The following is a 16818-nucleotide window of genomic DNA, read 5'->3' on the forward strand; positions in this document are numbered from 1 at the left end:
GCGTGGCCCCAGAGTGAAAACGGATTTCATTGGGTCCAGCTCAAAAGTGAAGGCACTGAAGTCTAATTGCAAAGCAAGGAAATCTAAAACTTAAGAAATGATTTCCTAAAGTTGTTTTTCTCTGGTAAGTCACTCTGTCTTCATATCATGATTTTTTTGTGTGTCAGTAGGACTTCCTTTTAAATCCATCACTTACTGTACTAAATTTTCTATATTTCTAGAAGTTATAGAAGGAAATGGGCACGTAGAAGTGTGATGATCATTTCTATAAATAACTGAGATTTCAGGATGGTGATTAGCTTCTACTTTGAAAGAGAGGGATGAATAAAATAACTAGTAGCTTCTGTGGGCTAGAGGATAACTGATGAATAAAAACAAAGACGCAATGTGTAAAACATACAAGACCCAAATGCTCTCTAGTATGGTAATATTACAAAGGTGAATAGACGCTTGTATTGAGACTCCTAGATTTTTTGCGTGTATTACCACTAACTACCAAAAAACAGTGAAAAAAATTCTCCCTAAGCTAGCCCATGCCATAGACAGTGTTGGTTGTTTGTAACAGCAGAAGAGAAAAATTTCCAGCAGGGAGGACTTGGCAAATGTGACACATCCTGCCATGGAACAAGGGGATCCATGGCAGATACATGGCTTCCTGGGGATTCGTACAGGAAATAGCTTCTGAAATAGGCACTTGATATTTTCTTTTTTAAATAAGATTTCTGAAAACAACCCAAAAGGTCTAGCAGCTTTTTGACCACAAGTTTTTGTATCTGGGAACGCAAATGTTTGTACTCATTTATTTTGCTCCCTATCATGATGGTTTTCTGTGATATGCATTTTTCACCTCTTATTCTCATTAAACACAAATGCTACTTATCATTTTTTAACAGCTAAAACTGTATCGGGAGGCTTTGAGATTCAGTCAATCCTTGATGTCAGTCAATCAAGGGAAAAAAAAATCCATAGGGGTTGCAAAGGTAACTAAATGTTTTAATTGACCAGTGGGTTCTATAAAAACCATAAACTACTATTGTGTTGACAAAGCCTAGATTTCACATCTGTTTAAAAGAAATAAAGCTGAGGTAAATAATGAGAAAGAAATCTACAATTTGACTTATTTTGCGATACTTTTATTCAGTATTTAAGTTCTGAATTCTATCTGATAAATAAATATTTTTTCCCTTAATACTCCTTTGTTCTCATCCTGTTCTTTAGTCATAATCTTCAAACAACTTTTCCTTCTTTAAGGGAAAAAAACCCATACCTGTTCCAATAATTTCTAATTCAATCCTCATCCTTTGATTATTTTGGTTCTAAATGCCCCTATACAGTTCTCTGAATAACGTTTGTGAAAGGTAGTAGCAGCATTGATTTGCACCTGGACGGGCTGGTTGCCTGAAAATTGTACACAGCACTATACATTTATTAAGCATATAATTTGGGGATGATAGTGATGAAAAATGTTAACAAAGAAAATCAAAATAAAATCTGAAGACAACAAACATAACTGAAATCCAGAGAAGTCTTGGGAGATAAACTGGGCATAATTTCTACTATATATGACAAAGTGGTCAGGTTTTAATTTCAAGTGTAGGAAAAAACAAAAACAAAAACAAAAAAAAACAGGACAAATAACATTTAGGTCCCATTCTACTTGGATTTGAAAAATCTAGGTGGTCAAGGTAGAAATATTTTGTTTACATTAACTAGACAATTCCCTTTGTGCATAATTCACTATTTGCACATATTACCCTCTATCTTTCTTATATGTACGCATGTGTATGTGTGTAGGTAGACCTGGCCTAGACATGTAAACTAATACAATGATTGCATCAGCTAAAAACCAGATTATTTGCATTTCTTTTTGAACTTGAGCTTTACTAATTTCACACTAATAAACACACTGAATGGCTACAAATGTGACCTATAAGAAAAAAACTTTTATTTGTGAAAACAGCATTAAAGTTACTCCATATCAACTCCAAAAGTTTACCACAATGGTTCAGTTTACATGAAACAATGATGGAAATATACATAGCAAGTCTTAGCAGGGAGAACAAAGCTTACTATGATTTTCAAACACTTCTATGAGCAATGTCCACTGCACAACATGCCTTCCTTCAGCTATTAACCAGCAGCATCTGACATGACCTAGTATTTGTGAGGTGCCAACTAAGAGAAATATATTGTTCAGGAACTTAAAAAGACTATTTCCTTCATATAGCTAATTTAAAGGCACTGCCCTATGGTTATTCATTATATTATTAACATTATTTCTCTGAAGGCCTCATTCATGACCTTTTTAAGTTAAACAGGTAATTTGTCATTTTTGATGTTACTGAAATCACCAGAATTTCTATTTCTATTTAGGCCGTGTCTACAAAAGTAAACTAAAGTGGAGGGTTGAGTAATTCTTTCCTGGTTCTGGGTCCTCTTGTCAGTGGAAATGTTAATTATGAATTAATGAGAAGTTTGAATCTTTATTCTGAATAGCAATTATTTGGTCTAAAATATTCAAATGCCTCAGAGCCCTAATTTATTTTCCCCCTGCAGACATAAGAACAACAGGTTAAAATATTTTTTTTTAAATTAAAAAAAGTCATTTCATATAAGAAAAACAACACAATTTCCCTTCCTTGATTTCCCCCTTTTAAAACACAATCCTATCAACCAGTAGAAACTGAAAAGACATTAAATAAATAAAGAAAGAAAACAAAATAAAATTCAAAATTAGATTAAGGGCAGTTTTGTACAAAGTAAGTTATTAAAATTCATTTGACTTCCCATTTGCTTTTAAATAAAGAACAGATCCTTAGGAAATCTGAAATTGAGAGTTAACAATTATCAGGTGAACTCGATATATGTCACCAGTTATTCTCGGTAAGTGAAGCCACAAACAGGATATTTTATTTTAGTTCAGCCCATCTGACCACAGTGACTAATTGGATAGAGCACGAGAAATGATGCCAAACCTTGATTTGATGCCACTTGTCTACATAACAGAAGTGGCTGGAACCCAAAGCTCTGTGCTCAGTACTCATAAATAAATAAAATAACACAATCCTGCAGTGTATCTCCTCAGATGCATAAGGCATTTAGTCTAAAAGTCCTTGTATATGCTATCTATACTGTTCACACCTTCAGCATACCTATGTATACGTGTAAAGCAACAACAATCTTAATTTATATTCTCTTTCTCTGTTTCTGTCTTTACTTGTCTTACCATAAATATATGAACCTTAAACCCACTGTATTGGGCAATATAGTCAATTATATTCCTTTCTGCCCTCAAGTTAACCATAATGCAATTAGTTCATTTTCCACAACAGTAATAATTTTGGTAAAGTGACGGATTGATAATTTTGGTCATCTTTAAAAGAACCAAATACAAATCACAATTCACTCCATAAAGTGGGTAACTAACCTGTAACCATGCAAACTGGCAATGGAATACAGAGGTACTGAAGGTTTTCTAAAAGTATTTGAGCAGATAGTTAAGATTGTTGAGATAGTTAAGATTTGCTTATCTGAAGTTATGTCAGAATCCAACTGATTCAAAAGAATGGGCAAGAATCAAAGCATGTTGATCTTGGCACTGTCTGACTCTTCTCCAATGGGGCTGCCAGTGGGAAGGAACACAGATTGAAAATATGTTTCTAAAGAAAGCATTTTTTTTTTAACAGAGATTTAGCAGTTAAGTTGAATACAAACAGTATTCTAAAGCTATATCTTACCCTCAAATCTGGGTGAAATGATCAGTTTGGTTACTGCTTTATTTTTTCTGAAAAATAATGGAAAGACAAATATATTTAACAAACTGTGGCTTCAGAAATATCATTGTAGCAAACAATTTTATTAATACTTTCATAAAAATGGCAATTAATAAATTCTAATACCTTGATGTTATTAAAAGCAAACAAAAGTCATTAAAACAGTTCTTTTCTGTGATTTACATTAGCTTTTACAGCATTACTTGATTTTTCTCTTACAAATTAACCTAAAATACTAATAATCAAATCAGGGTAAAAACAATACAATTTTTTTTTACTTTATTTTAAAATAGTGATTATAAATACATTCTTAACATAGTTTCTCTCCAACTCTTTGGATGCGACAGTAACAGCAAAAAAAACCTCACTGTGCTCATTTCATACAATGTCAATGTACAAATCATGCAAAAAATATTATAGATTAATATTACCACCATACATTTCTAGATGTGTTCTGTTATTTCTGAAATACCTGTTGATATTACTCATAAGGTCATGTCCTGTATAATTTATGCATCCTTATGGCTTAAAAAAAAGTAAGTGTTTAAAAAAAGCAACAAAAGGAAGATGGTCTTAAATAAATTTCTAATTAATATATTTTTTCAGTTTATTCAGAATGAAAAACTAAATATAGAATATAAATTGCCTTATAGACTTGAATCACTCTACTTTAATAGCTGCTTTCTCATAAAATTACACAAAGACTTACTTTTAAAGAATTGAATCATCTTTATTGATTTCATAAAAAAATAATTTAAAACTTGATTTATATTACATGGACACAATATATTATCTCAACCCCTTCACTGATTTCATAAGATCTAAATTTGTTTGCAATCATTCTAACATAGTCCATACACATGAACATAGTGCCAAGAAGCCCACGATGTGTCAGACCACATTAGAAATGAGCACTTCTTGGATTTTATAGGTTTGCATCCGAGTTCCACTGAAAATGTTGTACTGATGTACATATCATACCTCAAGGGGTTAAACTAACATCAAGGTTATAGTTGAAGCCAACAAAATGTAGATACAGTATTTTAACTGTTCTTGTACTCAACTCAGAACTTATACCTAACTACATTATCATAAAATGTACAACTAGAACTAATGAAAGACAGGTGCAAAATTGTATACACTATATAATGTAGGCACAATGACTTCAGTTAAGGAAAATATATTAGCCTTAACCAAGAATTTGTTACTTTCATTTACAATTTGAACCTCCAAATAACCACGTACGTTAAATTACTTTTTTAAAAAAAGTTGAACATTTATACCTTTTAGCAGAAGAGTATGAGATAGCCAATATGCTACAGCAAGCTTTTGAGATGGTGGCAGGTACTCTTGCCATTGAGAATTCTGCAGAAACCTTGAAACATCTTCAAAACATCACCACACTGAATAAAAGGTATCATTCAAATGACCTATTATCCCCAGATCATGAGTGGAACTTTCTGATTCCTCCTATAAGTGTCTATTTAAGATCCCTCAAGCCATACTTTATTGACAGACTAAACTAAAGCACTTTCTTTGAAGCCTTTGTATCTTTATCCTGTCAGTATACATTAGGAGCCCTTTAATCCGTGGATGTGTGCATGCATGGTAATGGCATATCAAAAGTCCTTATGAAACTGTGGATGAAAAAAGCTGTTGGGCACACATCTTGTCTTTTCTTTCAAGATCAGAAAGCAATTATTTGTTTGAATTATTTTATATTCATATAAAGTTTTCACAGACATCATAAAAATTAAAATTACACACTAAAGTTTTAAGAGCACCAGCACATACACATGGAGACGTTTTTGCTATTTAAAAAAGATTTCCAAATTATCTATATGTATGAATATATACCCACGTATATATACACACACTCACACACACGCATACACACACACCCAAGAAAGCCAAGCTTCTTTTTTTTTTTGTCTTGCAACAAACACATAAAGCCCTGAAATTAGTGATTAGTAAAGGAACAGCTACTGCAACTATAAACATAATATCATTTTGGAAGCTGCAACAAAAAAATATGCCACTTGCAATCATGAGGAATGGCTATGTTTACTTTCTTGGTTATCTTACTGATTTATAAGGTAATTAAAAAAGATGGGACACACACTCTCTCACACACACACACTATATATATACACACACACATACATATGTGTATATATATACACACACATATATACACACACGCATATATATATACACACACATATATATGTATATCTATATAGATCTATATATCTATATATATATATATGCAGGCAGGCCAAGAAGACAATGTGTTTCTGAATATCACTTTGTTAATCGGGAGCTCCTACAAAAGTTCCGAAATCACCCATTCTCGGTTACTTTATTCCTTAAACAAATTTTGACTTAGATCTTAGCAAAAGCAAACACAGGGGCGTATCATTTGTAGTTGCAGACTGTGAACTCATCTGAAACCAATGCAAGCATTTTTACAGTGTGGCTTTCATAGCCAAGATTACCATGATGTTTACAGTTCTACTAGATTATCTGATAGTGGTCTGAATGATGAAAGAACAGGATACTGATGCATACAAGATATAACTATTAACCTTATTCATTATTTTTTAAATACTTGTAGCGAAAACTATTTGAATTAAGCTCATAGAATCCTGAAAAGCAAGACAACTGATGGCAAATAACAACTGCCCAAGACACAATACTAGAAAACTAAGGAACTTATTTTTAAATGCACAGTTGGTAACAAATCTGAAGATAATATGCTAAATTCACAAGAATAGCACAGAGTTAACTTTTCTTTTGTATTTTTTCTTTTTTTTTGTTTTTAATTTTTTTTTGTTTTTAAGTTACACCTGATCACAAAGTCCAGAATATTTCTGTACACATCAGCTTGTTTCAGTTTAGTATATTTTTTTCTGTCTACATTTATACTTACTGGTAAATTCACTGTGATCAGGAAAACAAGTCAGGCATATTAAATACATATTAAGGAGTACACATTTTTCTATTTAGTATACAAAGTACTTCATAAATACGAATTATGTTACAAAAATAGCTTTGGGTGCGCTCACACAGTAAGCACTCTGCTTATTTTGGACAACCTTTAAGGATTGTGGGTATTTCACCTAACTGAGAACAAACTCTAGTGTTAATTTAATTTGAGCCATGTTTAATTCTGATAAACATCACATATTTCTTCAGATCATCACAAATGCTATCTAACTCACGTTGATTTTTTCTTTTAGATTTTTATGTATAGACAGGTAATGCTTAAAGTATTCAAATTTATTTTATAGTTATGTAATGCATGTTATATTTTAAACAAGTATTTGCACAATTTAACATTATAAATCCAGCAGTTTCAAGATGCAGGCCATAAAGGTTACCAATTTACAAATACTATCGAATGTTCTCTCTTTGCATGCTTTTTTTTTGTTTGTTTTTTTGTTTTTTTACTTTTCAGATAATCTTTACACGGAGTTGTTACAATGCCACAAATCAAAAGGATTATTCCAGTTCCACCAACTTAATCTACGTGCAAGATAAAGGACCCAGCTGAGGTACAAACACCTGTACCAGTTTTCTTGAGTTTGCTTTACAAAGCACAAAGAGACGAAGGTTTTGCATTGGGATACAAAACAGATTTGCCTCTTAAGGTTAAATTCAGTATTACGTGTATAAAGCATCCCTTTGGCAACAGAGTTTGCAGTATCCCCACAGGACTCCACAGTATAGGTTTTATGTAGTAAAATCTATTAAACATATTCTCTTCTACTTGACACATCTTTGCAGCTACAGTTAATGAGACACCCTTGGAAACACCTGCCTCTATGCCTATTGATAATATAGTATTTGGAAGTTAGAAGTCAACAAAAGGCACTTTCATCATTAAATAAATGTCCTCTGTATGAAGTAAGATTACATGACCTAGATCTTGTTCAAAGCTGTTTGCTCCTCAAGGACCTGTAGGTAGTCAGGGGAACTCTGCAGTTTCGCCTTCAGTTCAAAATACTCACTCTTCCTTTGTTCCACAACAATTTTACTGTGGTTGCCACCTATCAGTGATTTCTTATTTTTTTTGTCTGGTTGTTTTTCTGGATAGCGGATCTCAAAGCCACTGACACCTATGCTATTATACTCCTTTTTGCTTTCAAGAAAATTCTGAATAAACACATTGGAATCCCTGCTAGGGAATAATTCATCCAGCTCATCAATTGTGCTCAGTCTCTTCCTGGTATCTACATGTAATAAATCTTTCTCCTTGTCGGCCACATTTCTCATAACAACTTTCTGTCCTGGAGGATCTGAAAACATGAACCCAGTTTCTGACTCTTTCAAGCCACAAGTATGGCTCTTGCTCATCTGTTCTATAGTTTGTGGAATGAAAGCTTCTGTGCTCAGTCCATCTTTTTTATTGGTTTTGTGGTCATGCTTCCTTAGCTGCAGCTGCATGGAGCCACACTCAGGATTCCCCAGGCCTTCATGCTTCACTGTGGGTTTCTTGTTGCGTCGCAGGACAAAAACAAGAAGGCAAAAAGCAACAAACACAGTTAAAATGAGGACCACTAAGATACTTAAGATTAAAATAGACAGAGGCACTGGCCCACCAGGAGGACTTCGAATGGGACCCAATGGAGTGGTAAATGTAATGGCAGGTGCAGGGCTTGTGAATGGTGCAGACGGCTTATTTAAAAGTTTGGGACATAAGATTTCATTTTTGAGGGACTTCAGTTCAATGTTGGCAAACTGAACAGGCGTCTCACATTTCAGTTCTTTCACAACAATCCCGTCGCTCAACTTCTCCACCCACAGCTTTAATGCCACCAAGTCACAAGTACAGTCCCATGGGTTGCCCTCCAAGTCAATCTGTGTAAGAGATTGCAACTGATCAAGGACCCCACTGACAGGCAGGTACATGAATTTGTTGTTCCTCAGGTTCAGTCTAGCTAAGGGTGCTCCGGAAAAAATGTAAACAGGCAGGCTCTTTAGGAGATTATTGTTTAAGTACAGTAACTGCAAATTTGGCATGGAGTCAAAGGTGCCTGCTAAGATTTCCTTAATCAAATTGTATTCCAAATACAGATACTGCAGGTTATGAAGACCTGAAAATATTTCAGGATAGAGTCTTTCAATTTGATTGCCATTGAGATATAGCCTACGTAAATTAGTGAGATTGTGAAATACGTCTCCCTTAATCACTGTAATTTGATTGCTGCCTAAATGAAGCAAATCCAGTCCTTCAAAGTCAGTGAAGTCTGACATGTCCACATCCTTGATGCTATTGCCATTGACGTGCAGCTTCTTCGCATTTAAAGGTTTCGGTATCAATTCAGACATAGACTGTATATTTTTCTCTTGGCAGTTCACACTTAGTCCCAAATCTGAAGGGTGTGTTTTGCAGAAGCAAGGTGCCGGGCAAGGTGTTAGAGGAGGCACCCTTGTTTGGTAAGACACAATCTGACTGAGATTGCGGTTGGAGAGGGCTTTGCCTGCAACGATTCCAGAGATCTTGGAAGGATTTGTTGTTTTTGGTGGTTTAGTTACTAATCTGTGTAAAGATGTTTGGGTGGTGTGACCATTGGGAGTGGTGTAGCCATTTTCCAGCTGAGATGGAGGCAGGATGCGCACATCAAAATCACTGCCGGTGCCCATAGGGCATAGTTCTTGTTTGTTGGTTTCTTTTAAAAGCCTTCCATATAAGTCACTGGGAGTTTCACAGATAGCTTCTCCTATGTAAATGTTATATGGCATGTTCTCCAGCCAAGCTTTTAGAGGCAACAAATCACAGCTACAGTTCCAAGGGTTATCTTCCAGCTGCAATTCAACGACACGGCCAATGTGTTCCAGAACCCCGATATAAGGGAGCTTCTGGATTCTGTTCCCTCGTATATCCAGATGGGTCAAAGATGCGAATCGGAAAATATTATCAGGAAGGAATGAAATCAGATTGTCATTAAGAATGAGAACTTTCAGTTTGTGGAGCTTATTGAAGGCTCCTCGTTCAATATACTTGATTAAATTGTAGTCAGCCTGGAGATACTCCAAGTTCTCTATGCCAAGGAAAGTGTCAGCTCGGAGAATCTTTAATTCATTGTTGTTCAAGTGCAACTGCTTTAATGCACTGAGCCCAAGAAAGGCTCCTCCCTCAATGTTCTGCAGTTTATTATTTCCCAGATGCAGGGATACTGCATGTGAAAAATTCAAGAATGTATTTGGATACAGAATATTTAAAAAATTATTTTGGAAATTGAGGTGATAAAAATTAGACCAAGGTGGTTTCAGCTGATTTGGTCTGTAGACTGAAACCTTCTCACAGTTGACATAGAGCACATTCTCAACTGACACGCAGGAACACACATTGCAAATTTCCACCGATATGTCAGAATCTGCATTTGTCGAAGAAATCAGGGCTGACAAAATCAGAAACAGCCAAAGAAACATCTTCTTGCAATCAGCAAACAACTGTATGCTTCTGAATAAAGAGAAATAATCTAAAAAATAAAAAGAAAACATTTTTTCAATGGTCATTACTTGAAAAATTACTTGTATTTAAATCATACCATAGTGAACACATGGCTATAATTACCAGAGTTGTATTTTTAAGGCAACCAAACCTCCAAATATTCTCACTCAGTCAAACAATAATAACCACCAAAACTGCCATCCATTTTATTTTCCATACCTGTGGTTTATACAAAATTCACATGTGCAGAACACACAACCAACAATAGGAAAATATATTATTAATCATGCTGAAATCTTACAATCTGAAAATATTTTTTCCACGTGGACCATCAAACCCTGCCCTTGAACACAGGCCTTAAGCTTCCTATTTGCACTTCAAATGACCAAGACCATCAAGTATGCCATCGAGTTTGCACCACAAAGCCATTTTGATTAGTGGATATCTATTCTCTAAGCTTCACCTAGATAGAGAGGCTGAATACAAAACATATTAGAGCCCAGAGTTCACTGGAGGATGGAAATGGGAGGACTGGGCTGCTGTAGCAGGGACTGTTAAAAGACCAAGGGACGGTGACCTGGGAAGAGATTTGCTTGTGCTATAGCCCCATAGGTAAGCTCGTTTCTGTCAATCAGTTTACTCCTGTACACTGCTGCCTTCAAAGACACAGATGAATCTGTGCAGTTCTAGAAAAACAACTGAGTAAGGGATGGCCAACTTTTATTTTCTGGTAAACAAACAGTCTCTAATTTCCTGTCAGTCATTTCCCAAAGAGGGAGCAAAAGGCCTTTTGTCTTTGAGCCTCTGAAAGCAGCAGAGTAACCTGCTTACTCCTGCATTGCTTAGCTAATCTCCAGGCAGCCTTTCCACTTTGAGAACTGGCTCTCTTGCCTCCCTGGCCCTCTCCCACACCTTTATTTACCATTTTGAACCCAGGTCCGACTGATCGTCGGCTTAACTGCTTATCTCTTTTACTTTGACCACAGACTGCAACTGCTGAGGAAGAGGAGTTCACACATCACAATCTTTGAGTAGCTTTTTCTACAGCACCAAATATGTTCAGTACAGCACATTTTTCGTCCTAAAATCATCACTTCCAAACACCCACCCGTCCTTCCTAATATTACCACCCCATGTCCCTGACTATAAACACATAAAGAATCACTTGTTGGTAGAGTTCAATGCTTAGCAAAATAACCCATCGTATTCGGGTCCTTAAATCCTGCATATATATACAAATATACACAATGCTTCCTGGAAAAGATTACACGACACAAGCAGCGTGCATTTTATTGATGCTATTTTAGCAACGTTAGTCTTTTCCATCGTGAATGGGAAGCTGGGTGTAATTTCAATATCGTTACCTCCAAATATTAATTAAATACGTAGAATACCCAGGGACACGCAATAAGGAAATGATGCAAAGAAAGAAGTGTCACACAGAAACTCCTTTGTTTATTTTGCCCACGAGGAATCAGCTAGTGGTAAAACCGAACATGTCTCAAGGTAGACAATCCATTAGCCATGACCCAGGAGGATTTGCATTTTAAGTAGTTTGGTTCAGAATACAGCCAGCACTGCTGAGATGCTATTTGGCTGCCATATAGACGTGCATTTCCCCTATTCACCATGAGAGCATGATTGGCATTGCAAAAAAGAAGTCATAATTCTTAACTATGACATCACCTAAAGCAACTTTCATTGTAAAATCAAAATTTCACTTGATATTTTTTGCCTTGTTATGAATGTGGTTTTCGACAGCTATTTTGGTTCAGTTGAGTCATTTCTTGTTACTAAAGCACCACCCCACCCACCTCAAAACAAAGAAACCCAAAAGCAACCAAACTAAAAACCAAACGCAGAAAATTAAAAAAAAAAATTCCTTATAATCCGAATTCAGTACAAAAACAAGAACCAGGAATCTCAACAAATCTGAAAATGCATAAGAAGCTGCCCTCCTCCTCCTGGCAATTTCTACTTTAAGTAGCAAGGGGGGAAAAGTCACTAGGACGAGCCAGGAAGTTCCCAAATGCAGCACTTGTGAAACAGAGGAAGCCACAAGCAGCTGGAGGGGCAGGCAAGAGAGAGAAAGAGTCCAGTTGGTCCACCAAGGAGAGAGGAAAAGAGGTACTGAAAGGGCAAGAGACCATGGAAATGTGGAGAAAGGAAGAAAAAGAGCTCCGAGAGGGGAGCTACGAAGAGAGTAAAGGGGGCACTGAATGCATGCGAATAAAGCCTCACACTCGCGTGGTACCACCGAAACATGCACATTTAAACATCAAGGGAAAAACGCAAAAAAGAAAAGAAAAACCCACAAAGTACCAGTTGGGTACCAAGAGCCTTCTCTGTGGCTGCTGGGAGCTGTCCGTCTCCCTCTCGGTCTTTCAGTCTTCCTCTCCGTGCCCTGAAAGACCCTTGGCTCCCACGACCCACCAGGACTGAACAAATCTAGCCCTACCAAAACCAAATCCTGCATCCACCAGAGTGCAGCGCCTGGCAGTCCGCGACTGGGAGGAGAGAGGCGGCCTGAGGAGGGCAGACCACTGATGGGCTGCAGGGCGGTGGGCCGAGGTGGCTCCCGGAGAGCTCACTCGGGAAAGAAACCCCGCTGGCCCGCCTAAGGCTCGGATGGAAGTGGTAGAGGTTCGCGGAGAGACCCGGCCATTGCCACCCCCGGTGCGCTACCTCGGGCGGGCGGCGAGGAGGCTGGAGGGGCCCCTGGCGCGTACCGCAATGTTTGCCGCATCCCTGTTCCCGGAGCCGGCGCGCAGCCCCCTCCGCGTCAGGGGCCCAAGCAGCAGCCTGGCGGGCCGTGTAGCGGAGGCGGGGTACCGCGCGGGATGTCGCGGGGGCCTTCAGTCCCGCTGCTCACACATTTCTCCACGCGCTCCCGTCCCACAAGGGGCAGCTGCTGGAGTTTCAGTGGACCTCTCCAGACCCAGGCGTGCGGTGGGTGAGGAGGAAGAGATGGCCAGATCAGGCCGCCTCGAAGACGTTGGCACTAGGGTGTTACTGACCTGCTTGCCACGGGCAGAGGGACCCTGTGGTTTTGTGGCTGCGAGCGGCGGCCCAGGCTCCCCCTTGCCTGTGCTCCCTCCCCGGCCAGCTACATAAATCCTGTTCTCACTATGCCAAAAATCAGCTCAACATTTAGGCACCTTGCAAAGTCGCGCTAGCAGCGCTCGCCTGGCTTTGCAGAGCTTTTAGAGTTACCCACCGGCTCTTCCTCTGGTATTCCTAGTCTTGCCGAGCGCTAGCAGTCTCCGACTAGCCCGCGGGCCACTGCCCCGAGCCTCAGATCCACGTCTGCAGAAAGTGGCTGCGAGTGGGGCGTAAAAATATAGCCCAACCCAGCCAAGCGGCCCGACAGCCGGAGCCACCCGAGACCAGTACACTTGCCCCGCCGCCCTGGTCGCCCGGGGTATGGGGGGGCAGCGATGCCAAGGACACCCGGATCCTTTCCGGTCCTCAGCGGCATGCGACCGCGCCGTAGGCAGGCAAGTGGGAGGTGGAGGGCAGGATTAGCCACCTCGGCCACTTTGGCCACTCGACCGGCCCCAAACGAACAGGACTCAAACTAAAAATAATAAGCTACTTGCCCCCTCCGCGCGCGTGCGCGCGCGCGCGATCTCTCTCTCTCTCTCTCTCTCTCACACACACACACACACACACACACACACACACGCACGCACACGCGCTACTGAGCTGAGCGGGGAAGAGGCAGAGCGCGTGTCGGTGCAGCTTGTGCAGCTCCCGCTGGAAATTCACCCACCTCTAGAGCCCAGCGTCTTGTGCAGGGCCCGCGGCGCCGCGACCTGCGCTGCTGTTTCCACGATGGTCTCTATGTGATTCCGGACAGAGCTCCTTCGCGCCCGCTCGCCCGTCAAACCCGCCGAGCAGCCCCAGCAGGCGGGCAGGCGGACAGTGGCGCGCGCGCACCCGAGCAGACACCGCGCGCGCACCCAGAGCCTAGCACACGGGCTGCACCTTTACATACACGCGCTGAATCCCCGCCCCCGCTCTCCACTCCCCCCTCACCCCGCACACAAGCAGTCCTCCCTCCCAACACTCGACCACTTCGACCCCCTCACATTCCTGAGCTCCTACCCCCGTCCCCCACCCAGACATGCCCATTTGATTCCTCTTCTACCCACACACCCAGAAAGACAGCGCGCTTTCCTCCCGGTATCCGCCCCCTCTTTTTGCCTAAAACATTCCCTAGGGAGGAGCGACCCCTTTCCTCAGGCGTGGAGACCCCAGTCCTCTAACAAGGGCGCGCTTGCCTTCATCCCCCCACCACATACACACACACACTCGAGCCTTTTTCTTCTCTTCCAGTCCCCTAATAACGCACACACACACACACACACACACACACACACACACACACACACACACACACGGGGCATTCCTTTGAGAGAGCAACCAAGAAGCCAGGAAAAGCCAAGAAACACTGGAGAGCCTGGGGGAGGGGGGCCGAGGGAGATCGATAGGGTCGTCGAGCCTACGCGGAATTGAATAATTACAGGATGGAGAGGAATGAGTCAACAACAATGACATTCAAATGCAACAATCATACTTGGATTTTGTATCACGGGTACGGTACCTTTGGCTAATTGTCACCCCGCAGAACAGAGGGCTCCTGGAATACTTCTCCGTAGCGGTCGATCCTGGAAGGAGCCTTCTTGGGAACCAGTTTCCTAGGATCCAGTAGTATTCGCACTCCCCCTACCTGTCTGCGCGTAAGGGGCCGGGGGCTTTAAGGCGAAAGTGTGAGGCTTTAGCCTAAAGTGAGACTATTTAGCCGGGTTAGGAGTCGGGTTAATTATCCGCACCTTAGAACTCCGTGGGCCTTTGGTGCGGAACGGGTTAAGCCGGATGATTTGGGAGCTGGGGGTGGGGACAGGGGACAGGGGATAGGGGTTGAGGAAAGAGAGGCGTGGGACTGAGAGAGATGCCGCACTTGCGACCAAAAGAAAAAAAAAAAAATCTACTTTGGCTACTGAGCATGCTCAGTTCCCAGCTCAAGCCCTATAAGGGAGGCATTGTGTGCGTTCCACTTCTCCGGGCTTTGGTGGTGACCGGGAGGGGAGTTTGATTGGGGAAGGGGGTGGTAGTTGGGAGACATTAGGGAAAGGGGGTTGGAGAACAAGGTTGGAAGCTTTGGGACCGCTCAGGAGGGACTGTGAAGAGGGAAATGGAAGGGACCCAAGGAATACCTTCGGGAGAGGGAGAGAAGGAGAGGAAATGGACTAAGAAAAGTCACTTCAGTCGCCCCCTCCTTGTCTATACCAAAGAGACTTTAGCAGCTGACTGAAATATCCTAGTGGCTGCAAATCCAACGTGTGGATTGTCTGGGCCCCTTCTTCTACCTATTTGTTAGTGCTTCAACAAGAGGGTAGGGATATTCTAAGGAAGGGCCAATGTTCAAAACAGTTACATGCAGATTGATAATTTCGTCAATAAGCTTGTTAAGAAAATAAGTAAACCTGGGGGAGGGGAGCAGAGGAGTTGGCTATCATGTATGTATTTCAGACACCTGGCTTTCCTAAACAAAAGGCATAAACATTCCATGTGCTCCCATCCCCCAACCTTGCTGTTTTTTGTAGGAGCTTGGCTAAGAAAAACCACTCACTCTTCGTGTCTGTGGGAATAAACTAGCTTTAGGTAAGTAGAGCTAAGTTATAAATGGGAAGTATTTCCCTAGGACTCTTGGTAGCCTACTATTTGCCACGTTCAGGTAATACTGCCAGGCCCATTTCTTCAGGACCAATGTGCTGCCCAATTCACTTATTCAAATTCCAGCGGCTCTAGCCACAATAGAGCACAACCGGTATCCAGAAATGTTCTTGCTTAAAAATGAAAAAAAAAAAAAAAATCTTTAAGCTAAAACTAGCAACAGCTTTGAAACCAGAATTTGGCTGTCTGCCTGAACTCCTACAGTTAAACATTTACCATAATTGGTTGATGTTTTAAAGGCCCCAAATCTAGGTAAAAACATCTGATGGGCAAAGGATTTATTGCATTATTTGTGAATAATGGCCTACCTTCTATACCGTCTATCGTAGTCATTCATATATATGTTTTATTGTGTTTCTTCTTTTGTCATTTTATGGTACTTCCTTCAGGTTATATTCACAGGAATGTTGGTCAGGCACAACATGTATACAGAGATGCACATACAACATGTAAATGAACATTTAAATAGATATGCATATATGGGCATATTTCTTTATGACCTTGCTAAACATTGTGTCTTTCATGAACAACTCTTTCTCTACCTTCACTCCACATTGCCTTGAAAACTTTAATCATCCTCTCTTTTAAAAACAACCTAGAGACAGAAATTAGGCAGCATTGGTCACATTTATTATAGTCAATGTGAAATCCATTATGAAATAGCATTGCTTAAGGAAACACTAAATTTTCGTCTATAACAACATATGTACTTGTGCAGCTCCTTTTAGTAAAGTGAATGGTGTTTCCTTCATAGGTAACAGCTGCAGAATGTTGAAAAATCCCTCTACTGTTGCACGTTTGGACAAAACAGATCCTGTTAATTAATAACTCATATTTGCATTTTAT

General features: G+C 40.2%; 1 protein-coding gene across 1 annotated transcript; it reads right to left on the reverse strand.

Annotated features, from left to right (window-relative positions):
• Window positions 1-1923: 1923 nt before the first annotated feature.
• Window positions 1924-15203, reverse strand: SLITRK4 (SLIT and NTRK like family member 4). The gene is made up of 2 exons (XM_001086308.5): window positions 14840-15203; window positions 1924-10261 (listed from the first exon to the last, which is right to left on the reverse strand). Exon 2 carries the CDS (start codon window positions 10209-10211, stop codon window positions 7698-7700), a length of 2514 nt encoding a protein of 837 aa, XP_001086308.1. The 5' UTR covers window positions 10212-10261; window positions 14840-15203; the 3' UTR covers window positions 1924-7697.
• Window positions 15204-16818: the final 1615 nt, after the last annotated feature.

The sequence above is a fragment of the Macaca mulatta genome, chromosome X (assembly GCF_049350105.2).
Source record: "Macaca mulatta isolate MMU2019108-1 chromosome X, T2T-MMU8v2.0, whole genome shotgun sequence".
NCBI classification, from domain to species: domain Eukaryota; kingdom Metazoa; phylum Chordata; class Mammalia; order Primates; family Cercopithecidae; genus Macaca; species Macaca mulatta.